The sequence below is a fragment of the Triturus cristatus genome, chromosome 10 (genome assembly GCF_964204655.1).
Source record: "Triturus cristatus chromosome 10, aTriCri1.1, whole genome shotgun sequence".
Lineage (NCBI taxonomy): Eukaryota > Metazoa > Chordata > Amphibia > Caudata > Salamandridae > Triturus > Triturus cristatus.
Genome location: NC_140593.1, coordinates 3,519,559 through 3,546,961, shown reverse-complemented (window position 1 = coordinate 3,546,961; position 27,403 = coordinate 3,519,559). Strand labels below are relative to the sequence as shown.

Sequence of the window (27,403 nt, the reverse complement as noted above, 5' to 3'; positions counted from 1 at the left end):
AGGAGTCCATCGTCCCAGTACACTTTGTGGGTACCTGTGGCGTTCCCTGCAGCCTCAGCAGCAGCCTGCTGTCTGAGGGGTTCAAGTGAGGGGCAGTCTAACTGTGCCTTCCCCAGGTCTTCCCTGGAGGGTCCCCCTGAGCCCAGAAACTCAACCTGACCAGGTTCAAGCTCTTGCGGCTCAGTTTCCCTCAGTTCCTTAAGGTCAGCCTCCTCGGAGACTTGATCCACAACCTGGGGCAAGGGGGAAGGCGAAGCCTTACCCTTACTGCTCCTTTTCTTGGAAGGTGTCTGGTCCGTTCTTCCAGGATCCAGCACCTGTTCAGTGGGGCATCTTTTGGCCTGTGACCTGGTCACAGCAAGGACATGTGCTGGCAAGCCTAACATCTCCATGTGAGTCCTCTGCTCCACTTCTGACCATTGTGACGTTTCCAAATCATTGCCCAACAGACATTCTACGGGGAGGTCTGAACTAACCACAACCTTTTTCGGGCCACTTACCCCTCCCCAGGAGAAATCAACAACTGCCATACTGTGATTGGTAGTGACGTTGCTGGCATTGGTCACTAGGTAATTGGTACCTAGCATGATCTGTCCAGGGTCCACGAAGTTAGGCGTCACCATGGTGACACTGGCACACGTGTCCCTGTAGGCCTGAGCCACTTTTCCATTGATCAAAGGTGTCTGTCTGTATTTGCCCAAAGTATTGGGACTGGCATCAGGGGACATATCCATATCCCCTGTACAGACAAGGACGGCCTGAGTGAGCGTGCAGACTAAGTCGTCACTCCCCTCGGTTCCCAAGGTTAACCCAACTAATGCCTTGGGAGGCGCACTACCACTGCTGACTGTACTAGGGGGCGCAGGTGCCTTAGGGGCTGCAGTGGTAGGAGTTTGCCCTCCTTTCTTGGTGCACTCACTAAACCAGTGAGTCTTACTTTTACAGTACTGGCACCACCTTTTTGACTGGCCTTCTTGAGTCTTCTTCTTCTGTGAAGCCTGACCCCCACCCTCTTTGGTTTGTTGGGGACCTGTCGAAGACTTCTGGTCATTTTGTTCGTTCTTGTTACCCTTTTGGTCTGCTTTCTTCTGACCACCCTGGTTCTGATTCTGGTTCTGCTTGACCCTTGTTCTGACCCATCTGTCTGCCTTCTTTCCCAATTCTTGGGGAGAGGTCAGATCCGAGTCGACAAGGTGCTGATGCAACAATTGGTTCTGACAGTTGTTTAAAATCTGTTCTCGCATGATAAGATTGTACAATCCTGTGTAATCAGTAACCTTGCTACCCAGCAACCAGCCTTCCAAAGCCTTAGTGGCACAATCAACAAAGTCAGTCCAATCCTGAGACTGAATTTTCTGGGTGTCCCGGAACAGCACCCGGTACTGTTCCGTGGTTAAGCCGAACCCATCAATCAGTGTGTTCTTCAGGACTTGGTAGTTGTTAGCATCCTCAGCTCTAGTAGTGAGGAGCTTGTCCCTTCCTTTACCTTCAAAGGAGAGCCACAGTATAGCTGCCCACTGACTTGGGGGGACGCACTGGACAGTGCAGGCCCTCTCCAAAGCAGTTATCCACTTGTGGATGTCGTCCCCTTGTTTAAAGGGGGGCACTATTTTACTCAGGTGTCTAGTGTCTATACCCCTGTCTTTCTCTCTATTGAGACTGCTGCCACCAGTGGGATCTAACCCACTTAATTTCTGCTCTCGGGCCAGGGCAAGTCTTTCTTTGGCGAGGGCAAGTTCTTCCCGCTCGATCCTCAGATTGACTTCCCGCATCTTCGCTTCATGCTCCCTCCTCTGAGGGGAAGTCATTCCTCTCTGAGAGGATGCCTGAGAGACATGTGTATGAACCGATCTGCCGGAGCCTCTGGAGAGAGACCTAGCTCGTCCGTTCCCAAGGTTAAGCCTGCTTGAGCGTGGGCCCGGGGCTCCCCCAGTTCCATTCTCATGCCTGCTTAAGTTGGTCCTTGTAAGCCTGCCGACTACCGCTGGACCTTTGTCTGCCTCGTCTCCCGATAACTCGTCCTCGTCCTCCTCCTCTGTGTGGAGGTCGAGGTCGGGGTCACCGAGGGTTCCCTCTAAGGGCGGCATGTTCCCATCTGCACTGGGGGGACCTGTGTTAGAGGACCTCCTAGCATCGTACGCCTCTAAGAGACCTATCAGAATTGCGATGGTAGGGTTAGAACCCTGGTTTAGCTTCCTGGAGGCACATAGTTGTCGCATCTCCTTGAAGCTAAGGGTTGCATATCGTGACACGACCTGTGGAGGGTCACTGACCACTAAGGGAGTCTGCGAGGACTCTCCGTGGACCGACATGCTTGTCTAGTGCGGTGTAAGTGTTGCACCTGCCTACACTATGTGTTTACCTACTGATCCCTTGCTAGGAGTTGTAGTCAGGGTGTGCTAAGCCCTGTTACACTACAACAGCCGGTTCAGTAGAACTCGGAGTATTCTAAGTTAAGTTATATGTACCTGGGTACTTATGTGATCTTTCACTGCGACATTCTTAGGATACGTGTGTGGTAAAACAACAGCAAGCTCAAATCCCAACCGCTGCTCACCAATGTGAGAAGTTGGCCTGATATGTAGTGCTCACTATTCTAGTGATCACTGTGTATCATTCCAAACGACCCTTATTGATGATTGGTTGTAAGTCAACCTTTTAGACCAGCTATCCTAGTAGCGTGGATACGAGCAGTCTTAGGCTAAACTCTAGAGGGCGTGTTAAGCCAGCTGTTTACCATCACATATACCCCTTGAACACCAAGTGAAAGGACACCACACAAGTTGTTATGAAAATAAAAGGGTATTTATTTATAACAAGACTACCCTGGCTCTTTATGAGTCAGGGAGCTACGCACACTACAAAACTCTTAGGAAAATACTTCAGTTGCACAATTTACACAAATGCCCGAGGGGCACGAGAAACCATCTACACTAACAGTGAAATGCGAATGGTTAGAGTCTGGAGGTACTGATTTCGGAGTGTTCCGATCAGTGGGACTAAACGAAAAAGGAACTGGACACTTGTAGAGCGAACCTGCGCTGGAGCACCGAGATGCTCGATTTACCTAGCCCGGAGGCTGCGGCTGCGTGAAGTTCGTCAAGATGTCGGGAGTCCTCGTGTAGTCTCAGGAGCCTGAAAGAAGAAGTTGCTGGCAGGCGACCAGTGACGATGTTCAGAGCGATCCAAGCCTGGATCGGTGATGAAGGAAAACCTGAAAGCAGAGGGGACTCAGTTCTCAACCGCTAGCCAGCGATCGTGTGGGTACCAGGAGGGTACCGGCTGAAGTCACCTCGACCAGGTGAGTGGGTGACGTCGGACTCGGCTGTTCCTCGGACCAGGAGGCGCGGCGGCGACCAGGATGGAGGGCGAGCTGTCCCACGAAGGTGTCTGCTGTCGATGATGCTGGGCCCAGGAAGGGGCAGCGGATCTTGGCAGTGGCCACCCAAGCGGGGGAGTCAAGATGGCGTCGGGAGTGGACCAGGAGGGTCCGGGGTACTCCTCTGTTGAAGGGGAGCAAGTGCCAGTCTGGAGCAACCAGACTAGTGATGAAAAGTAATCTTGGAGCGTCGTGAAGAGGGCCACAAGCCGGTCGGCAAGTGGTCGGACAACGCGGTGAACAGCAAGGAGCGGAAGGGCCCCCCACGCAGATCTCGCGGATGCTGGGGAGACAGACTTCGATGCTGGAGCTGCTCAGGGTTTAGGGCTTCTCAAACCCTAGGTGCACTCACTCGAGGGTCCCTCGGTGGGCGTGCTAGATAAGCGTCGTGCAGGTTCTGAAGATAGCCGGTCCCGCAGGTCTCGTCACACCTACGACTCTCAGCTGAGCTGATGAGGGAGGTAAAAGGTCAGAGATGGCAGGGAACTCGGGTCTCGTCGAGCTGGGCAGTCTTGATCCGTAGGAGAGACTTACAGCAAACCGCAAGCGCTTAGTTGGTGCCTGCTGGTGAAGGGTGGCTACTCCTTAGCCACAAGGGAGAGTCTTCAGAAATAGTCAAGAGTTCCTTTCGTGGAAAGTGGTTCGTGATTCGGAGGTATCCGATTATCTGATTATCCAATTTGGGAAGGGGACTCGCTCCTACCTTTATTCTAAGAAAAAGGGGTTGGCCCGTGACTAGGTTCTACCTATGGGTGGAGCCAGGAGGGGGTGGTTACACCCCTATCCTTTGTCCGGCTTCGCGCCAGCTCAGGGGCTGGTGTGCCCCCGAAACTGGTTTGAGCCGGGCTATGCACAGTGAGCACCGGGGTGCCACTGGCAATCACCTTCCTTTCAGCCCTGCCTACCTGGGATACACAAACCCTGTCTGGGACGGTGCTAACACCGCCCTCGACAGGAAACCCTTTGTCCAAACTCCCTTCGCTGGAAGGTCCCCCAGCAGCAGGAGGTCAGACTTGTGTCTGGTGGCAGCATCCATTTTGTGATGCTGAGGCTTGAGTCAACTTTAACCGGGGTTCAGGGTTACTTCCATGTCGTGCCCCTCTAGAAGGGGGGAATGCTAACCCCGTCGCCAGAACTAGCGAGGGGTTCGTATTCCAATTCGTATGACACCTTACTCGACATGTGTGGGTGATGCGATGCCAAAGTTAGCAAATAGTCGGCCCGCGTCACCATGGAACGGCTATTAGGACTTGGTTCCGCAAGCCGTCGACGGGCTCGGCTCGCGCCAGAGCACCATCCCACATGGCTCCCCGCACTCTGCCTTCAGGATTGATAAGGCCTGCCATAGGAGTGACTGATAGGAATCCATGTGTCCATTTTAGGGTTAGGTGTAGGAATACTACACCTACAGCAACGGGTGATTACACCACGTGGCCCCAGCTGTCGTGCAGCCAGTTGTGTCAGATTTGGGCGGCCATTCCAGGGGTGGCATAATACATGCTGCAGCCCCTGGTAGGCCCTGGGTACACCGATGCCCTGGATACCTGTGGTATGCTGAGACAGGGACTGACAAGGCGGCCCAGTTCCAATTAGTGGATGCACCTAACGTACATGTGTGTTAATTTCGAGAGAGAACAGCTAGGCTGTGGGTCTGATTGGCAGGCCCACAGCTGGAGAAAGTCGTAAACCAATGAAGCAAAAGCAAAAAATCTGGGTGATCATAGGATTGCAGACCCTACTCTCCTACACCCTCACAGAGGGTTTACATAAATCGTGGGCTTCGTGCTCAGCCATGCGAATTCTCAGAAAATTTATTTTCACCCACTGCAGGTCAGCTCTACACAAGGCTTCAGGACTACTAAAGATTTCAGGGCGTCCCAAAAGAGCTGTCATAGTTTCAATATAAGACAGCCACTGAATGTCCCTTCTGTGATCAAGTTGGAGACAATCTTTGATGATCCGATGATTAAGGCTAAGGTTTGCGTTAAGCCAAAGCTTTATCCACATCAAAAGTGGGGCTAGATTTAATATGTCTAGAATGTAACCCATTCCCAGCTCTAAGTGTACTGAGAAGGTAGCAGTTGACTGGGGTAAACCCAACAATGAGCGGAAAAATTTGTTTTCCTCAGTCTGGATATCTTTGACATTAACGTAACCCCAGACTGCTGCACCATATCTAGCAATTGCAATTGTCTTGGCTTTATAGATGGCCATAATGGCCTCCATAGGTTTCCCCCCCAATCTCTTCGCAAAACCCAGAATTGCAGCATATGAGCTTCTTACCGCATTCATTTTAGATGTTACCTGCGGTGTCCAGGATTCCCTCTGATCAAAAATCACTCCCGGGTAGGTAAAGACCTTGACACTAGTAATCACCTCTCCGTCACAGTAAAAGGATTTTTCTTTACGCATGCCACGCCCGACAGACATGGTATGTGATTTACTTTTGTTGATCACCAGGTCGAGACTACTCATAAAATTACAAAAGGCATCCAGTAACTTTTGTAGGGCAACTGGGGTCCTGGCTATGAGTACCGCGTCATCGGCATAGAGGAGCACCGGGATTGGTGCACCCCCCATGCTCGGGAAATCTTTTGTGGCAGACGTTAGGTAACCCTCCAAAGAGTTCACATAGAGCGTGAACAACATTGGTGCCAGGATGCATCCCTGGCGGACCCCTCTAGTGGATCTAAAGCTCTCGGTGCACTTTCCGTCGGTGGTCATTCTAATACGGGCCCTCAGATCTTTGTGGAGCTCTGCCAGAAAGTACACCAAGGAACTGTCGAGGCCCATCTCCAGCAACATTGCCCACAGCTTAGATCTATTAACAAGATCAAAAGCTGTGGACAGGTCCATAAAACCCAGGAATAAGCTGCCCCCTTTTGCTTTGGTATATTTGGACAGTATGAGGTGGAGGTTGAGGCATTGGTCCTCAGTACTCCTCCCTGACGTAAAGCCAAATTGTGCCTCGGATAGGATGTTATTTCCCTTGGCCCACGCGGAGATCCTCGCCAGGACAACCTTACCTAAAATTTTTACCGAGGAGTCCAGGAGCGATATAGGTCGGTAGCATTTTGGATCTCCTCTCTGCCCTTTTTTAAATATTGGGACGATTGTAGCAAGAGACCAGGACTCAGGGAAACCCACTATTGCGGCAGCGTTAAAAACTCTAGTTAAAATGTTTGCCCAAAACAGTGGATTTGCCCTGTACATGTCTGCTGGCACTCCATCGGGGCCAGGTGCCTTGCGCCCAGCTGTCTCCTCTATGGCTCTAAGTACCTCACAGGTTTCAAAACTCACAGGCTCCATGGGGCTACCAATTGCAGGGGTTATAAAAGGGTCCGGCTCCCTGTAGCTGTCATAAATTTTTTCAAAATGGGATAGCCACTCGACCTCTGAGATGTTTAATTCCTGAGCTGAGTTTTGAGCGCCTGTAAGAAATGGAGAATTTATTATTGTCCAAAACTCAGCACTATTTTTTAGGGTAGCTTTATCCCTTAAGTCCTCCCAAGCTTTACTTTTTAATTCATTTTTACGCAGAATGATGGCCGTGTTGTAATCCTTTCTCAATCGCGCCACAAGCTCCTTGTCCCTTGGGCGGATGTTGAGGGCTTTTTTAAGGCGGTTATGGGCTTTACTACAGTTTTTATCAAACCAGCCTTTCGCCGGGTATTGTTTAGCCCCCTGCCCTTTGGCTACAAGACTGCTAGACACAAACCGGCAAATATCTTCAAATGAAGATATAATATCATTGTGCCCAGCTAAAGGAGTGGCACACACCCTTAACTCATCTGCGACTGAATTAGATAAAGTTACAAAAAAAATTTCCGGTACAACCGACTCCCATTTAAGTCTTCTCCCCTGATCCTTTACTTTTATAGGCAATATAGTCTGCTGGAGAACATAATCCTGTTGGACTGGTGCTAACAAATAGTGCCTTATTGTCATAAAATTCAGGTTCAAATAACTCATTTTCCAGCAGTACATGTTCAAGTGCTCGACCATTCTGTGTGTGTTCTAAATGAGGGGGTGACACACTGCCTGGCCCCTCCAATTCCACCATAACACATTTAGAACACAAATGAACATTAAAATCACCCATTAAAATAAATCGAAACAAAGTGGTTTGCTTGTCTCCGTAGAGAATGAAAAAATCTGATAACCAATTAAAATGCGAGGATTCTGGGTTACTATTGGGGGCATTGTAACAGTTAACCAACAATAATTTACCACCATCCTCTAAAGTTAACTCCAGAAAGATAAAATTTTTGGAAGCACAATCCAACATTATCAATTTGCCTTTTAAATTCACCGAAACCAGCATCATGAGGCCGCCTTTGTTCCGTCCAGCTGGGGAAGGCAAGGCAGGGACAAAGAAAGATGTAAAGCCATCTATCCAGTAGTCACACTCCAAGTCCCAAGTCTCTTGCAAGGCAATAACATCATAACTCTTTACAAAGTTTTCCCAACTTGGGTCTCCCTTCTTAGCCCGCAACCCAGCAATGTTCCAAGATAACAGCCTAACCGTGCCCCCATTGTTGCTAGTAATGATCTCAGGTAAATTGTTCTTGACCACCTCAGAAGAAGGTACGTGGACCAATGATGTTGGGGCCGCAACAGCGGCGTCCTCTGTACCCTCTCCCTCTTCCCGTCAATCACAGAGGTCGAGGCCTGAGAGCGCATCAAACCTATTATACGTTGTAATGGGGGGACCCCATGAACTAGCATTATCACGGTCCTGCAAAGAACATTGCTGCGCCCGACTGGGCCCTACCGGGGTAAATGGATAAGGTCTTGGTCTCGACACGGAGGGAAAATTGGCCTTGTTGTAAAAATACCCCAGTGGACGAACACGGATACTATTACTGTCCTCCAACAGGGATGCTGCCCGCAGGAGGACAGTGGCCACGTGTTGTGGGTATTTAAAGTTCACAACCACGCAATCCCCTCTGCAAGATTTCCTTGATGGGCCAATCCAATTCACTCTCCTTGTCGTAATAATATCTCCAGCAAGTTTGGAAGGGAAACCGCATTTAGCGCCTAACCAGGCCAGCACTTTGTTTTTAAGGGAGTCATGCGCTTCCACTTGCGGCTCAGTGTTACCTGAGCAAAACAGCGGAACATTTGCAAGTACGATGACGTAAGGAGCGCATTCCGGGGGCAAATTAATAGTATTGGCGCATCTACTTTGTACAACGTTATTGTTATTGCCAGGTCTCTGCAAACCCCATGCCTGAACGGTATCCAAATCTGCTGGTGGAGGATGGACTGCTAGGGGAACAGTAAGATTGTGGACCGGGCTAATAACAGGAGGGATCAAGGATAGAGAGTTGGGAGCTGTTGCAGCACTACCTCCCGTCACTTTAGGGATTGCTAAACTATTATGAGGGGGTAAGGGATTCACCTGAGAGAATTTAACCAGCTGTTGATCCAGTAGAGCTCCAAGTCTTTTAATCTCCGCATTTGCGGAATCCAATTTGACAGTAAGACAGTCAATGGAAGCTTTAAATTTTAGGTCTACCGCAGCCTCAATACGTTCGATTAGCAAATCAAACTGCTCTGGGCTCAATGTAATATTAGGTTCCTTCATGGGCTCTGCAATTTGTTTGGATTTGGGGGTATTGTAACTATCCGGCCGGTGATTTTCCACCCTTCTCCTGTGGATGGTCTTACCCCCCCTCTTGCTTTGTTGCCTTCTGCATGATCTAACGGGTCTCTTGCCCCTAGTTTCTTCCAATGTTTCTGTCTCTTCATCAGAGTCAGGGCGTAACGTATCATTCATTGTGGAGACCATTACTGCATTATCATGCTCATGGAGAATAGGAGCTACTGTATTACAGGTTAGTTCGGTAGCGTTATGGTCTTGTGGCGTACAGTCCAAGATTCTATCGCCATCTAGGAAATCCTCCAGTGTAGCAGCTGTAGCTGGGGAGGGGGCGTAATCCAGAGCTTCTACTTTGCCCAAGGAAGCTCTTCTATCCTCGTTGATTTTGGTCACCCTCTTAACTAGAAAATTATTCATAGAGCCAGCCCCCGTGACCACCTTATTTTTCTTGGGGCCTGACATCATAGAATATGGCCGAAGTTAACTGTCCCCTACGACTAGACCCAGATTACAGCCGAAGTACACTTAAGCTGAACACCTCTACAGCAACGCTCATAGGGCGAGAAAGTAAATGTAACGACAGCAGCAGTACCTGAAGTGGGGCAGATATTCTGGGGTCCGATGTCAGGGGGATGGCCCCGCCCTGCCTCCTCCTGCCCCGGACGGCCACAGACCGCCCGCCCTTTGCCCGGGCTTAGCCCGGCGCCGCCCGCGCGCGTCCCGCGACGCGGAGGGAGCCGTTCGAATTTAGCGCCTCCGGGCGCGGAAGTGCCTACGGGTGGGGGCGGGGTCTTCAGGGATCCTGGGAGCCGTAGTCCTGTGCTCCCCAACGTGTAGCGGCAAACAAACAAACAGTGGCAGCGGCGGCGAATCAGAGCGTCTGGCCCCTCTAACTCCTCTGCGATGTCCAGGTGAGTGGCCTGCACCCTCGCGCTGCAGTTTGCAAAGTTCCCCGAAATCATTCCCTACAGAGAGACTGCAGTAAATGAGGAAATGGGGGAGCTTGATGACAACAAAAAGTCTCTCAAACAAGTCTTGCAAGATGGCCCCACACACAGTGCCCATGCGCAGCACATGTGCTGTCCCTTTAGCGCCTGGAGGCCTTGCAGCACCTCGATGGGAAAATCCTGAGAGAAGGCAGTTTTCTCTCAAAGGTAGTTCATGGATTCCCAGTACAGGGGCAGCATTTTATACTAAGTAAAGTCAACTTAGACTACACCCCAGTTCCTAAAATGTGTAGGAGCCACCAGCAAATGACTTATAACGCGACCAACCCCCGTTCTCGCCCTTTCTACGCGCTCCTTTTTGTGACGCTCAAAACGTGCCTTTCACTGCAATGCGTTGCAATGGGCAGCGCGTCCGCAGTTACTGCGGTGATCGCCACAGTATGTGACCAACCAATCAGGAGGGACTAGTCCCCGTTAAAGTGGCCAATCAGAGCCGACCTGGACACAAACTGTCGTATATCTATACATTTTGAGCCTTCATTTGTAATAAACTACCGAGCAGATTTACAGCCGATCGCAGAAGCCCCTTCCAGGCAGGAGCCCCGCATCCCGCCGCATGTGGTGTGATTCTCTTCAGCTGGTTTGTTTCTATTGTTGTCTAAAATTCCCTAGGAAAAACGCATGGGTAAAAAGCATTTTAGGACTCCCCTTTTTCATGATCCCCAAAAACTTTCCAGGTCAAAGCTGAGGTGGATGAATTGAATTTTTGGGAGCGTTCTGTGAAGATTTGTCAAACAGCTCCAAAGTTATTAGCACACGTGCCAACGTTTTTGATAGGGGAGTGGGGCATATAAAAAATGTCTCAGGAGAACTCATTTTCGGCATCGACTTCTATTGGAGCAAAGGCGACCTCGAGCAGAGAGAGAGAAGATCGAGATAGAGATCCGGAGCCTCGCGCCTGAATCTGCTCCTTGGCAGGTGTGGGGTGTATCAGCAAAACAGATGGCCCTGTTCCTACAGAACGCCCGACCTAACTACGATATTCCTTCTAAAGAATAAAAACATGTTAGACGGACCGGGAGGGTCGGCCGAGGACAAGGGGAGAGGTCTCCGGGGAGAGCCGTCTCCAGCGATCGTACAGACAAATAACTTCCCCCCCCACAGACAGATACCACACAAGGAGATGAGTTAGCGTTCTTTATAAGCACTTCTTAAGGTACGATGAAAAGGTACAAGGAGGTCTGGACTCAGGGGTCCCCTCGATTCAAGTCTCTCAAGATGGGAAAAGGGGGTAGCGGGACAGTCTGGTTACCAGTCTGGTAGTTGAGATGGTATGGTGGGTAGCTCACAATCCTCGAGCTTAGGTGGTCTAGCTGGTACGGGCCGCGGCAGCGCCAGCAGGTCCCAGTGAAGGTGGTCGATACACGGGCCGCGGCAGCGCCAGCAGGTCCCAGTGAAGATGGTCGATGTACGGTCCGCGGCAGCGCCAGCAGGTCCCGGTGAAGATGGTCGTTACAACGGGCCGCGGCAGCGCCAGCAGGTCCCGACGAGGATGGATGTTGCAGAAGGCCGCGGCAGCGCCAGCAGGCAGGACGATAGATCACAAGATAGGGCTACGGCAGCGCCAGTAGTCTGTCAAGGCTGAGTTCTCTCGGTGTTTCTCGACTCCAGGATACAACTGCCTTCCTGCTCCGCAGCTGCTCCAGTTATAGGGCAGGTGCCCTTTGATGTCTGGACCCTCGCACTTGGAGGTCGGAGGGTCCGGGATGAAGGTGTCCAGACACCCAGCGGGGGGGTGGAGCCGGTGCCTGGGGGAGCTGGAGGCGATCGTCACCTGGCGGGGGAGAGTCCTTGGCGCTTCGTCCTCCCATTGACCTGCCAAGTGATCCGCTCACCTCCTGGGTGGATGGTGGTGCCGGGATGTCGGGGCCGGCCAGGCCCAGGGTTAGGGTCGGGGGGAGGCCACGCGGCCTCGTGGCGCAGGGCCCAAGATGGCGGCTTGACCCGGCCGAGGGAGCCGGTGGTGGCTTGGGCCCGTGCTACAGGGAGGTCCGAGGGCAGGAGTTCCGTCGGGAGACGGGGTGCGGGTGATTCTCGTGGGTCGCGCCTGGAGGGCCGGGGCTTGGGCCCTGTCATGCGGGGAGGGAGCAAGCCCTTCGTGTGGCCTGTCCAACAAAACACAATCATTTAAAAAGCAAAAGTGGGTTGGGGGGGTTACCCCAAAGATGCCTATAGACTTGATACATGCGGAAGACGCCTTATGTTTTCAAATAAAAATGGCTTTATTCTAGCTGCCTCTCACCTGAAATTGCATCTGCTTCAATAGGAGTCAATGGGGAAAATTAATTCCCCTGATTTTTTGTACCAAAATCTCCCTCTTCCATGTTCTAAAATGTTGACATTTATGTTACCGCCGCTAAACAGGGTGTTTTGTTAGTAAATAGGGGGTTTATCCACCGAAACAACGAACACACAGATACACACACATCCAATGCAGCGCCCACATCACACAGCCAACCGTACCAGGCACCTGAGCAGTGGGCATCATACTGACGTGTGAAATGTGTGCATACATGTTGATCCTTCCATGCTCTTCCGCAGCTCCTGTCCCCGCTGTCCAAGGGCTTGTTCCAAAGGGCCATCTCCCAGAGCGGCGTCCTGGTCTACCCGGGTCTGGTCATCGGTCAGAAGGACGTTGTGCACAGAACTGCTCAAGTAAGTGAGATGCAGAAGACAAAACTAAACTGTACATGACAAAAGACTGGTACAGTGGGAACTGGGCAGGGGGGAGCATGAGGAATGGGTGACTGATGAGAGGAAAGGGTATAGAACTGTGCTGTGGGTGGCAGGGCCGGACACGCAGCTGGAGTCCATACATACCAACAAACCCGATTCAGGCGGGAGGCTCCAGAGTCTTGAAGCCAAAAATGGCTTTATTGTAGGTGTCTGACATTGCCTCTGCTTCAAGATAAGCCAATGAGGAAAACACACTCTCTCACTTTTATTTTTGAAAATCCTCTACTTCCCGGTTTGAAAATGTTGACCTATATGGGATTCGCAAAAACTGTTGCCCAATTTACGCTCCTGTGGAGAAGAAGGGACATAGAACTGTCCCTCACCTGCACTGCGGAGCTCACAGCGCACCACTCATGGGCTGCATGAGCGATGGACCAGGGGGTCTACATTCCATCACCTCCCTAAGGCCAATGTAAATCTATGTGTTTACATGTATGTGCTGTGAGAAGTTGGCCTGATGTATGATGTCACTAGTTATAGTGTACACCTTATATCAGTCCAAATACCCTTATGGTGATTGGTTGTAAAGTCAACCTTATAGACCAGCTATCCTAGTGGTAGCATGGACAAGAGCAGTCTTAGGCTAAACTCTGAATGGCATGTGAAGCCAGCTGTGATACCATATATAATCCCTTGAATACCAAATGAAAGGACACCACAACAGATATATATATAAAATAAAGTGTATTTATTCTAAGCAAACCCTCAGCACTCTTTATGAGATTAGAGGTAAGTACAACACAGTCTTATTTATGCATACAGTAAGTCACACAGGTAAGTAATACAGTTAGGCCCTAGGGGCCACGCAAACCATATACTAAGTAAGTGGTATAAGAACCACTGTCACGGCAATAGAATAGGCCTAGGCCTAGGGAATCGCTGGGGCTACACTACACTAGCGTTAGTTAGGAAGTGGGAGGCCCACGGGATTCGTGTGCAGAGTGGAAACACTCACGCGTAATGCGTAAAAGTCAATAGCAATAGTACAGTTTAGAAAACGGTAGATTTAGGACACTTCCGGAGTAGCTAGGAAGTTGAGACTTGAAAACTAGACACTAGGATAGTCACTATCCTGATGAGCACCGGAGTACCCAAGTTACCTAGCCCACAGGCTGCGGGTGCATAGGGGTGAAGATGCGTCGTTTTCGTCGTCGACTCCTATGGATGCCTGAAGAAAGATGCTGACAGGCAGTCAGTGAAGAGTGTCCGGTGGATCCCAAGGCTGGGATCTAAAGAGAAGAAACCTGCAAGCAGAAGGGACAGAGTCAAGGTCACTAGCCAGTGACCACGTGGAACCAGGAAGGAACCAGGCGATGTCGTGAAGAGTTGCAGGTGAAGGTGAAGCTTGTCGCTGCAGCCAGGAGGACCAGGAAGCGTCGAGGACGACCAATACCAGGAGGCGAGCTGTCCCACGAAGGCTCTTGCTGTCGGCGGCGTCGAAGTTGGACTAGGACTCACCAAGCCTTGGCAAGCGGAACCCACGAAGAACGAAGGACTTGCTTCTGGTGCAGACCAGGAAGGTCTGGGGTGCTTCTTCTTTGCAGAGAAGCGGGAGCCAGTCTGGAGGAGCCAAACCAGCGCAGAAGATTTCAGGGTGCGTCGTCACAGAGGCCACTAGCCAGCGGGCAAGCAACCGGACAGACGCGGCAAGCAGGAAAATGCTGAAGGGCCCCACGCAGGACTCGTGGAGTGTGGGGGGCTGATCTTCGGTGCAGATGGTGCTTGGGGTTGGGGCTTCTCAATCCCCGGTGCACAACTTCGAGGGTACCTCAGAAGCTGCGCTGTAAGTTACTAGCCACTTTTCCCAGGTAGCCGGTCCCACGTCGCTCGTCGCCTCCACGGATCTCAGCTCTGCTGCAGATGTGGATGAGGGTCGGAGAAGTCTGGAAGTCAAGGCTCTGGTCGGGCTCTGCAGTCGGTTCCTCGTAGAACGGTCGCAAAGCAAAGGGTAGTCTCTTGATGGTGCCTGTTTGCACAGGGTAGCCACTCCTTGGCTACAAGGGAGATTCTTCAGTCTTCTTCTTTCGTCGAATGTCGAAGGTCCAGAGTTTCTGTTCAGTTTTGCAGGTTCAGGATAATCTAAAGTCTTGAGGCCCAACTCCCACTCTTATACTAATCTGGGGGGCTGGGATACCTGCTAGGTCACGCCTTATGGGTGGGACCTGGGAGGGGGTGGTTACACCCACTTCCCTTTGTCCAGTTTCGCGCCAGAGCTGGGGCTGGAGTGCCCCAGCGCCGGTTTGAACTGGACTATGCAAGGAACACCTTGTGTGCCCCAGGCATGTCTCATTCCTATCAGCCCACCCTGCCCCAATACACTAAAGGCTGTCTGGGGAGGTGCTAGCACCTCCCCAAGCAGGAAACCTATTGTCCAGGCCTCCCTGGCTGGGATCACTCCCAGCTGCAGGAGGTCAGACTTGTGTCGTGGCAGCAGCATCCATTTTGTGATGCTGAGGCTTTGGTCAGAGGCTAACAGTTGAAGTATGATTTTAACATGTCTTTCCCTCTAGAAGGGGGTAATAATATTCTCATGTCCAGAAATGGCATGGGGGTATTATTCCACAGTGTTAGACACCTTACACGACATGTTTTGATAAAGCCAAACCATAGTTACCATAACCGTCTAAGATTATAAGGCACTTTAAGAGTATATGGTAGGCTATATCATAGAACAGCCATAAGGACAAGGTTCCGAAAGCTGCAGACAGGCTCAGCTCATGCTAGAGCACCATCTCACATGTTACCAAGCACTCTGCCCCCAGGATTGTCAAGGCCTGCCATAGGAGTGACTGATAGGTACACATGTGTCTATATGTAGGTTAGGTATAGGAATACTACACCTAAGCAAGGGGTGATTACACGACCTTGCCCCAGCTGAGTGATCAGCCAGTTGTGTCAAAATGGAAGGCCAGGCCAGGGGTGGCATAATACCTGCTGCAGCCCCTGGTAGGCCTAGGGTACACCTATGCCCTGGGTACCTAGGGTACACTGTACAGGGGCCAATAAGGTGATCCTATCCAAATGGGTTATGCACCTAAAGTACATAGTATTAATTTAGAGAGAGAACAGCAGGGCTGTGGGTCTTATTAGCAGGCCCACAGCCACATCTAAGTCGAAAACCAGTAAAGCAAAAGCAAAAAGTGGGGGTGAACATAGAAAGCAGACCCTACTCTCCTACACAACCCCCCCCCCCCCCAAACTTAGGGACATTAAACTAACCTTGACCAGTTGAGTCTTCATGTTCTAAGTGGAAATATCTGGAGAGTCCATCTGCATTGGCATGGTCAGTCCCAGGTCTATGTTCCACTGTGAAGTCCATCCCCTGTAGGGAAATGGACCACCTAAGAAGTTTGGGATTTTCACCCTTCATCTGATTTAGCCACAAGAGGGGCTTATGGTCTGTCTGAATCTTGAAGTGAGTGCCAAACAAGTATGGCCTCAGCTTCTTCAGGGCCCAAACCACAGCAAAGGCCTCCCTCTCAATAGCTGACCAACGTTTTTCTCTAGGGGTCAGCCTTCTACTTATAAAAGCAATGGGCTGGTCTTGACCATCTACATTCAGTTGTGAAAGAACAGCTCCCACACCTAACTCAGAAGCATCTGTCTGGACAATGAACTCTTTGGAGTAGTCTGGACTTTTCAGAATAGGTGCACTGCACATGGCCTGCTTCAGGTCATCAAATGCTTTTTGACAGCTTACTGTCCACTGAACTTTCTTTGGCATCTTCTTGGAGGTCAAGTCATTAAGTGGTGTCACTATGGACCCATAGTTCTTAACAAACTTTCTGTAGTACCCAGTCAGGCCCAAGAAAGCTCTGACCTGAGTCTGGGTAGTTGGAGGAGCCCAGTCCTTTATGGTCTGGATCTTGCTCTCCAGTGGTTGAACCTGACCCCCACCAACTAGGTGGCCCAGGTATACAACCTTGCTCTGCCCTATCTGGCACTTAGTGGCCTTGATAGTGAGGCCTGCCTTTTGAAGGGCCTCTAAAACATTCCTCAGGTGGACCAGGTGATCCTCCCAGGTGGAGCTAAAGACAGCAATATCATCAAGATAAGTTGCACAATAATCATCCAACCCAGTAAGGACTTGATTCACCAGCCTTTGGAAAGTGGCAGGTGCATTCTTCAAACCAAAGGGCATTACCACAAATTGATAATGTCCTCCTGGGGTCGAGAAAGCAGTTTTGGCCTTTGCACTCTCAGCTAGTCTGATTTGCCAGTAGCCTGCTGTTAGGTCAAATGTGCTCAAAAACTTAGCAGCTGCCAGTCTGTCAATGAGCTCATCTGCCCTAGGTATTGGGTGGGCATCTGTCCTAGTGACAGCATTGAGACCTCTGTAATCCACGCAAAACCTCATCTCTCTCTTACCATCTTGGGTGTGAGGTTTTGGCACAAGGACTACAGGACTAGCCCAAGGGCTCTCTGAAGGTTCAATGACTCCCAGCTCCAACATCTTTTGTACCTCAACTTTTATGCAGTCCCTGACATGGTCAGGTTGCCTGTAGATTTTACTCTTCACAGGCAGACTGTCACCAGTGTCCACCTCATGGGTGCACCAGTTTGTCTGACTTGGGGTCAGAGAGAACATATGTCTGTAGGCCTGCAGAACTTGTCTGCAGTCCTGTTGCTGATGGACAGTGAGGCTGTCAGAAAAGACCACACCATCAACTGAGCCATCATCAGGGTTCTGAGTCAACAGGTCTGGGAGAGGGTCACTCTCTTCCTCCTGCCCCTCATCTGTAGCCATGAGTAGCCCCATGTCTGCCCTGTCAACATATGCCTTCAATCTGTTGACATGAAGCACCCTGTGGGGGCTTCTGGGAGTCCCAAGGTCCACCAAGTAGGTGACTTCTCCCTTTTTCTCAACAATAGTGTGGGGTCCAGACCATTTGTTTTGGAGTGCTGCTGGGGCCACTGGCTCCAACACCCACACTTTCTGTCCTGGCTGGTAAACAGTCAGTACAGCCTTTTGGTCATGCCAAGCTTTTTGGAGTTCTTGGCTTGCCTCAAGGTTTTTAGAAGCCTTCTTCATATACTCTGCCATCCTGGAGCGGAGACCAAGTACATAATCCACTATGTCTAGTTTGGGTTGTCTGAGAGGTCTCTCCCATCCTTCCTTCACCAAACACAGGGGTCCTCTTACAGGATGCCCAAACAAAAGCTCAAAAGGGCTGTAGCCAACCCCCTTTTGTGGGACCTCTCTGTAAGCAAACAGAAGGCAGGGTAAAAGGATGTCCCATCTTCGCCTAAGCTTGTCTGGTAATCCTTTTATCATTCCCTTTAGGGTCTTGTTGAATCTCTCAACAAGCCCATTGCACTGTGGGTGATAGGGTGTGGTGAACTTATAGTTAACACCACACTCCTTCCACATTGCAGTCAAGTATCCTGACATAAAGTTGGCACCTCTGTCAGAAATGACCTCCTTTGGAAAGCCCACTCTGGAGAATACTCCAAGCAGGGCCCTTGCCACAACAGGAGCTGTTGTGGTCCTCAGGGGAATTGCTTCTGGGTACCTGGTGGCATGGTCCACTATCACCAGTATGAATCTGTGCCCAGATGCTGTTTGTGGGTCCATTGGTCCTACAATATCTATGCCCACTCTTTCAAAGGGGACCCCCACCACAGGTAGTGGTATGAGGGGGGCCTTTGTGGTGCCACCTGATTTGCCACTGGCTTGGCAGGTGACACAGGAGCGACAAAACTCCTTAGTATCTTCTGACATATGGGGCCAGTGAAAGTGAGGGACAAGCCTGTCCCAAGTCTTGTTCTGGCCTAAATGTCCTGCAAGGGGAATATCATGGGCCAAGGTAAGAAGGAAGCCTCTGAACTTCAGTGGTATGACCAACCTCCTGGATGCACCAGGCTTGGGGTCTCTAGCCTCTGAGTACAGCAGCCCTTCATCCCAATACACTCTATGGGTACCTTGAGCATTCCCTGCAGCCTCAGCAGCAGCCAGCTGTCTTAGGGGTTCAAGAGAGGGGCAGTCTAATTGAGCCTGCCTCAGATCTGCCCTGGAAGGTCCCCCTGTCCCAAGAAACTCAACCTGATCAGGTTCAAGTTCTTCTAGGACAGTTCCTTCAGGGCTCTCAGAATCATCCTCCTGGGAGGGCTGATCCACCACCTGAGGCAGGGGGGAAGGCACAGCCTTAACCCTACTGCTCTTTCTCTTGGGTTGTGACTGGTCCATAGTTTCAGGATCCAGCACTTGTTCAGTGTTGCACTTTTTGGCCTGTGACCTGGTCACAGCAAGGACATGTGCATCTATCCCCAGCATTTCTGCATGGGTCCTATACTCCACTTCAGACCAAACTGAAGTTTCAAGATCATTGCCCAGTAAACACTCTACAGGAAGGTCTGAACTAACAACAACTTTCTTGAGGCCAGTTACCCCTCCCCAGGAGAAGTTAACAATAGCCACACTATGGGAGGTAGTGGCATTGCTAGCGTTGGTCACTAGGTAATTCTCACCTAGTATGATCTGTCCAGGGTCCACAAAAGCAGGTGTCACCATTGTGACACTAGCTCCAGTGTCCCTGTAGGCCTGAGCCATTCTTTGGTTGATAAAAGGTGTCTGTCTGTACTTGCCCAGGTTACTGGGGCCTACAGTAGAGGACAAAGCTAAGTCCCCATCACAGATCAGAACAGCCTGAGTAGGTACTCTGACTAGGCCAGAATCCTCCTCAGTTCCCAGGGTTAACCCTACTACACCCTTTTGCTGGGAACCACCACTTACAGCTGAACTAGGGGGTACAGTTGCCTTAGGGGCAATGGTGGCTGGGGGCTTATCCTTTTTGGTGCACTCACTAAACCAATGTGAGTTGGACTTACAATAGTTGCACCATGGTTTCTTTTGGCCATCTTTCTTCTTATCCTTTTTGGAACCACCCTCCCCCTGAGCCTTTTGGGGGCCTGGTGAAGACTTCTGGTCTTTTGATTTCAGCTCATTACCCTTCTGGTCTGCCTTTTTCTGATCACCGCCCTGGTTCTGGTTTTTCTGCTTAACTCTAGTCCTGACCCATCTATCTGCCTTCTTTCCCAATTCTTGGGGAGAAGTCAGATCAGAATCAATCAGGTGTTGATGCAATAGCTGGTTTTGACAGTTGTTAAGTATTTGTTCTCTCATGATCAAATTATACAATCCTGTATAGTCCTTAACCTTACTTCCCATTAGCCAGCCTTCCAGAGCCTTAGTGGCACAATCTACAAAGTCAGTCCAGTCCTGAGTCTGTGTCTTCTGGGTATCCCTGAACAACAACCTGTATTGTTCAGTGGTTAGGCCAAACCCGTCAATCAGAGCACTCTTCAGGACAGTGTAATTATCTGCATCCTCATCACTAACTGTGAGGAGCTTGTCTCTTCCTTTCTCAGAGAAGGAGAGCCACAAGATAGCTGCCCGCTGCTTTGGGGTACCTGCTGTACTTTGCAAGCTCTCTCCAAAGCAGTTATCCATTTGTGGATGTCATCCCCACACTTGTAGGGAGGGACAATCTTGCTCAGGTTTCTATTATCATAGTGCCTGTCTCTATCTCTAGGAATGTCGCTGCCACCAGTGGGTTCTAACCCACTTAACTTTTGCTCTCTAGCCAGAGCAAGCTTCTCTTTGGCAAGGGCAAGTTCTTCCCTCTGAATCCTCAGATTAGCCTCCCTCATTCTGGCTGCATGCTCCTTTCTCTCAGGTGAAGTCATTCCCCTGTGAGAGGAAGCATTAGAGATGCTAGAGACATGGGAGTGGATGGATTCCCTTGAAGGGGATCTGTCCCTCCTGCTTCTCTGTGAATGCCTACTTGTGGGTCTGTATGGGGGGACCCCATGCAAACTCCCATGTAAACTTAAGTTAGCCTGGCTAAGTCTCCTTACTTGGCTCTGGCTGTCTACCCCCCCATCTGAAGCCCCATCTGACTCCTCTGTGGTGGGTAGACCCTCCTCTGTGCCTAGGGCACCTGCCTGAGATGCCCTATGAGCATCATACTCCTCTAGGAGTTGTCTTAACTGAAGGAGGGTAGGGTTTGCACCCTGTTTTATTCCTCTGGAGGTACACAAGTGTCTCATCTCCTGGAATGTTAAGGTATCATATCTAGAGGGGGTCTTTTGCAGACCTGATCCTCCTGAGAGAGCATCTACTTGATCTACTCTCAGAGACATGATCTAGTGAGGGTGTGGTGTGTGCACCTACCTACACTAGTTGTATCTACTAAACCTCTCTAGTAGTTGTAGTCAGGGTGTGTTACTCCCTTCAACCTACAACTACAAAGTCCAGTAGGACTTAAGTATAATAATCTATGTTATATGTACCTAGACAATATCTGTGTGATCTTTCAATTTAGTATCTCAAGATTACAATGGTATTACAACAGCAAGCTCAGATCCCAACCGCTGCTCACCAATGTGAGAAGTTGGCCTGATGTATGATGTCACTAGTTATAGTGTACACCTTATATCAGTCCAAATACCCTTATGGTGATTGGTTGTAAAGTCAACCTTATAGACCAGCTATCCTAGTGGTAGCATGGACAAGAGCAGTCTTAGGCTAAACTCTGAATGGCATGTGAAGCCAGCTGTGATACCATATATAATCCCTTGAATACCAAATGAAAGGACACCACAACAGATATATATATAAAATAAAGTGTATTTATTCTAAGCAAACCCTCAGCACTCTTTATGAGATTAGAGGTAAGTACAACACAGTCTTATTTATGCATACAGTAAGTCACACAGGTAAGTAATACAGTTAGGCCCTAGGGGCCACGCAAACCATATACTAAGTAAGTGGTATAAGAACCACTGTCACGGCAATAGAATAGGCCTAGGCCTAGGGAATCGCTGGGGCTACACTACACTAGCGTTAGTTAGGAAGTGGGAGGCCCACGGGATTCGTGTGCAGAGTGGAAACACTCACGCGTAATGCGTAAAAGTCAATAGCAATAGTACAGTTTAGAAAACGGTAGATTTAGGACACTTCCGGAGTAGCTAGGAAGTTGAGACTTGAAAACTAGACACTAGGATAGTCACTATCCTGATGAGCACCGAAGTACCCAAGTTACCTAGCCCACAGGCTGCGGGTGCATAGGGGTGAAGATGCGTCGTTTTCGTCGTCGACTCCTATGGATGCCTGAAGAAAGATGCTGACAGGCAGTCAGTGAAGAGTGTCCGGTGGATCCCAAGGCTGGGATCTAGAAGAGAAGAAACCTGCAAGCAGAAGGGACAGAGTCAAGGTCACTAGCCAGTGACCACGAGGAACCAGGAAGGAACCAGGCGATGTCGTGAAGAGTTGCAGGTGAAGGTGAAGCTTGTCGCTGCAGCCAGGAGGACCAGGAAGCGTCGAGGACGACCAGGACCAGGAGGCGAGCTGTCCCACGAAGGCTCTTGCTGTCGGCGGCGTCGAAGTTGGACTAGGACTCACCAAGCCTTGGCAAGCGGAACCCACGAAGAACGAAGGACTTGCTTCTGGTGCAGACCAGGAAGGTCTGGGGTGCTTCTTCTTTGCAGAGAAGCGGGAGCCAGTCTGGAGGAGCCAAACCAGCGCAGAAGATTTCAGGGTGCGTCGTCACAGAGGCCACTAGCCAGCGGGCAAGCAACCGGACAGACGCGGCAAGCAGGAAAATGCTGAAGGGCCCCACGCAGGACTCGTGGAGTGTGGGGGGCTGATCTTCGGTGCAGATGGTGCTTGGGGTTGGGGCTTCTCAATCCCCGGTGCACAACTTCGAGGGTACCTCAGAAGCTGCGCTGTAAGTTACTAGCCACTTTTCCCAGGTAGCCGGTCCCACGTCGCTCGTTGCCTCCACGGATCTCAGCTCTGCTGCAGATGTGGATGAGGGTCGGAGAAGTCTGGAAGTCAAGGCTCTGGTCGGGCTCTGCAGTCGGTTCCTCGTAGAACGGTCGCAAAGCAAAGGGTAGTCTCTTGATGGTGCCTGTTTGCACAGGGTAGCCACTCCTTGGCTACAAGGGAGATTCTTCAGTCTTCTTCTTTCGTCGAATGTCGAAGGTCCAGAGTTTCTGTTCAGTTTTGCAGGTTCAGGATAATCTAAAGTCTTGAGGCCCAACTCCCACTCTTATACTAATCTGGGGGGCTGGGATACCTGCTAGGTCACGCCTTATGGGTGGGACCTGGGAGGGGGTGGTTACACCCACTTCCCTTTGTCCAGTTTCGCGCCAGAGCTGGGGCTGAAGTGCCCCAGCGCCGGTTTGAACTGGACTATGCAAGGAACACCTTGTGTGCCCCAGGCATGTCTCATTCCTTTCAGCCCACCCTGCCCCAATACACTAAAGGCTGTCTGGGGAGGTGCTAGCACCTCCCCAAGCAGGAAACCTATTGTCCAGGCCTCCCTGGCTGGGATCACTCCCAGCTGCAGGAGGTCAGACTTGTGTCGTGGCAGCAGCATCCATTTTGTGATGCTGAGGCTTTGGTCAGAGGCTAACAGTTGAAGTATGATTTTAACATGTTTTTCCCTCTAGAAGGGGGGAATAATATTCTCATGTCCAGAAATGGCATGGGGGTATTATTCCCTAGTGTTAGACACCTTACACGACATGTTTTGATAAAGCCAAACCATAGTTACCATAACCGTCTAAGATCATAAGGCACTTTAAGAGTATATGGTAGGCTATATCATAGAACAGCTATAAGGACAAGGTTCCGAAAGCTGCAGACAGGCTCAGCTCATGCTAGAGCACCATCTCACATGTTACCAAGCACTCTGCCCCCAGGATTGTCAAGGCCTGCCATAGGAGTGACTGATAGGTACACATGTGTCTATATGTAGGTTAGGTATAGGAATACTACACCTAAGCAAGGGGTGATTACACGACCTTGCCCCAGCTGAGTGATCAGCCAGTTGTGTCAAAATGGAAGGCCAGGCCAGGGGTGGCATAATACCTGCTGCAGCCCCTGGTAGGCCTAGGGTACACCTATGCCCTGGGTACCTAGGGTACACTGTACAGGGGCCAATAAGGTGATCCTATCCAAATGGGTTATGCACCTAAAGTACATAGTATTAATTTAGAGAGAGAACAGCAGGGCTGTGGGTCTGATTAGCAGGCCCACAGCCACATCTAAGTCGAAAACCAGTAAAGCAAAAGCAAAAAGTGGGGGTGAACATAGAAAGCAGACCCTACTCTCCTACATGTGCCTTCAAGAGTGACACCCATGATGGGAGTGGAATCTCCCCTGGATTACGAGGGTGCAGGTGCGGGATCCCCCTGGTCAAAGGACACTCCATGCATAAATGGCAAGCAGGTGTGTATTCTCTTGCCTTATGTGTGGGTCTGAGACCTAAGAGTGAATGTGTGGGCAAGAGTAGGTGCCACATGTCTTGGGCTTACCTTTCAACAAGAAGGGTATTTGAATGAATAAATGGGATACCGGGCGATCACCCCAAAGCTTTTTACTTTTCCCTCCTAGTCTTTATCAACTCTCTCCGCATGACCCTACAAATCTGGGCACCTTCCCACTGTACTGCAGAGGGAAGGTGCACGAGCCTGCGTTGGGCAGGGAATGCATACGCAATGGGTTTAGGTGCCGTACCTCGTGCACCCCGTAAACAGGTACACCACATTCCCAGGTGGGTACGGCACTGGCTAGTAGTGGGGCACAGCACTGAGTGTGCCACCACCCGGATAGCCTGTCATCCATGTATTGGACCTGTCATTGCAGGCCGCTGGGGCGCCATTATGTCCCTGCCTAGATTGGCATCACTTGTGCCTCAGCTGACCATGAGCAGGTCATACCATACCATGAGGGCATCCCCCAGGGAAGTCCTGAAGGGTGCAGGGCTGGTGGGCTGAAGGCCAGGTGGATACATATGGATGTTCCCTGCCAGGTAAGGAGGAACCCCCCTCATGAGGCTCCTCCTGCCTTGGACTTTGACTCTTCCGAAGGGACACTCCTGGGGTGTTGCTGATTCTTTGTGTGGCCTCAGTGCTCTGAGCACGTCCTCACTTTCAAGGCAGTGTGGAGGTGTGTGCACCTTCCTACACAGGCTAGGAAGAGGCGCTGACCAGGTGGTCTGAAAAATGGGCAGTCTGCCAATGCAGACTGGAGAGTGCACACTTACACCTGTGGCTGTGCGCACTGGCCCTCATGCTGTTTCGATTACGTGTCCAGTCTGCCATTGCTAGCTGGATCTGCGTGCTTGCACGCATGGTACTAGTCACCAGGTGCCCAACCCGCCATCGCAGGCCATTTTGTGCCATTGCACCAGTTATGGGGCAACCAATGTTCAGTGGGTTCAGGCAGAGTGGTGGCACGCACTTGCATCCAAGGTGCCAGGGCCAGGGTAAGCCCATGTGTATGGTCTGTCATGTACGGTGGTCATAACAGACTGGTGTGTGCGAACTGGCAACTATCGTGATTAAACTCAAGGGCAGCCTTTCGTAGCAGGCTGTGGTATGAGTGAGCCACCACCAATGGTGCCTCAATCAATCAATCAGGGAATTGTATGCGCGCTACTCACCCGTGAGGGTCTCAAGGCGCTAAAGGGGGTGGGTCTGCAGATCTGTTTAACTGAAGAGCCAGGTCTTGAGGGTCTTCCTGAAGGTGTTCAGGGAGGGGGCGCGTCTGATGTCTGCCGGTAGCTTGTTCCAGGTCTTGGATGCAATGTGAGAGAAGGATTTTACGCCTGCTCTGGCTCTGTGGATGCGTGGGGTTTCGGGCAGTGCGAGGTTGGTAGATCGGAGGTTTCTTTTGGGTACGTGGAAGTTGATTCTCTCATTGAGGTATTTGGTTCCCTTGTTGTGTAGGCATTTGAAGGCATGAGAGAAGATTTTGAATGTGACTCTTTTCTCCACAGGGAGCCAGTGGAGACTTTGTAGGTGTTGACTGATGGGTTTGTGTCGGGGGATGCTGAGGACGAGTCTGGCGGTGGTGTTCTGTATTGTCTGTAGTTTGCGGAGTAGGGACTTGTTGATGCTGTCGTAGAGTGCGTTTCCATTGTCCAGTCTGCTGGTGATGAGTGCGTGGGTGACTGTCTTCCTTGACTCAGGGGGGATCCACTTGAAGGTCTTGCAGAGGATGTGGAGGGTGTTGAAGCAGCTGGAGGTGACGGCATTGACCTGTCAATTCATGGTGAGTGATGAGTCCAGTGTGATGCCGAGGTTCTTGGCATGGTCTGAGGGGGTAGGTGGGCTTCCGAGGGCAGTCGGCCACCAGGTGCTGTCCCATGCAGACGGGGTGGTACTGTGGATAAAGACTTCTGTCTTCTCGGCGTTGAGCTTCAGGCAACTGTTGGTCATCGAGACTGCGATGTCTTGCATTCCTTTCTGGAAGTTGAGTTTGGCAGAGGTGGGGTCTTCGGTGAGGGAGAGGATGAGCTGGGTGTCATCGGCGTAGGATACGATGTTGAGGCCGTGTTGTCGGACGATGGCTGCAAGGGGGGCCATGTAGATGTTGAAGAGGGTGGTGCTCAGGGATGAACCCTGTGGGACTCCGCAGGTGATTTTCGTGGGGTCTGAGAGTAAGGGTGGCAGTCTGATCCTTTGGCTTCTGAATGCCTGCGTCATGTAGTCTGGCAACTAGTCTGCGGTGGGAGACGGTGTCGAAGCCTCTAATAGGTTGAGTGGGATGAGGGCTGCAGAGTGGCCTTGGTCCAGGTGGGTGCGATTGTCGTCTATGGTGGCGAGTAGGGCGGTCTCTGTGCTGTGGTTTCTTCAGAGTCTGGATTGGGACGGGTCGAGGATGGCGTTATCCTCAACGAATCGTGTCAGTTTTCTGTTGACTGTTTTCTCTGCAACTTTGGCTGTGAAGGGGAGGAGCGAAATGGGCCGATAGTTCTTGAGGTCAGTGGGGTCAGCTGTGGGCTTCTTGAGTAGGGATCTGACTTCTGCGCACTTCCAGTTGTCTTGGAAGGTGCCTGTTTTGAAGGTGGTGTTGATGGTGCGTTGTAGTTCGGGTGCGATAGTGGCCGTGGCTCTGTGGTAGATGTGAGGGTGCAGGCATCAGTGGGGGCCCCCAAGTGGATGCTTTTCATGGTCGATGCGGTGTCTTTGGCTGTGATCGGTGCCCAGTTGGAGATGGTGGGCTGGCTGGTGTTTCTGGGGGGCGGGGGGCTGTCTGTGGTGCCTGGTGGATGGTCGATGAAGTTGTCGTAAAGGTTTTTGATCTTGAGGTGGAAATAGGTTCCATGCTTGTCGCAGAAGTCTTGGGATGGGGTGATGTCTGTGGCTTTGCTGCATGGGTTGGTGAATTCTTGGATAACACTGAAAAGTTCCTTGGAGTTGGTGGAGTTGGCCAGGATATTGTTGTGGACGAAGTTCCTCTTGGTGGCTTTGATCTGGTTGTGGTAGTCTGTTATGGCGTCCTTGATGGTGCTGTGGTTTTCAGTTGTCATGGTGTTTCTTCAGTTCTTCTCCAGGCATCTTCAGGTGCGTCTGGCTTCTTGGAGAGCGGTGGTGAACCAGGCGGCTTTCCTGGGGCGTTGTCTGTCGGGGTTGCGTAGCAGGGCGAGGTCATCTCCACAGTTTGAGATCAGGTGTGTAGTTCTCTGGCTGCGTCATTTGCGTCTGGTGCCCAGGTGTGGTTGTCTCGGGTGAGGGTGGAGTTAAGTTGCCTGTCGGTAACCTTGCTCCAGTTTCTTCGTGGTGGGCGTAGGGCTGGTTTGGGTGCCTTGGGTTTGTTGATGGCGAATTGTACGCAGTGGTGGTTGGCCCATGGCGGCTGCATTGTGTGGCTGATTTGGACGC

At 51.0% G+C, this 27,403-nt stretch overlaps 1 protein-coding gene across 1 annotated transcript in view; it reads left to right on the top strand.

The window, feature by feature from the left end:
• LOC146788701 (fatty acyl-CoA hydrolase precursor, medium chain-like) overlaps positions 1 to 27,403 on the top strand; it is a 328,083-nt gene that overhangs the window by 140,867 nt on the left and 159,813 nt on the right. Inside the window, exon 6 of the mRNA XM_085630306.1 lies at positions 12,533 to 12,646. Coding sequence (XP_085486432.1) covers positions 12,533 to 12,646 — 114 coding nt within the window. The remainder of the gene's footprint in view (positions 1 to 12,532; positions 12,647 to 27,403) is intronic.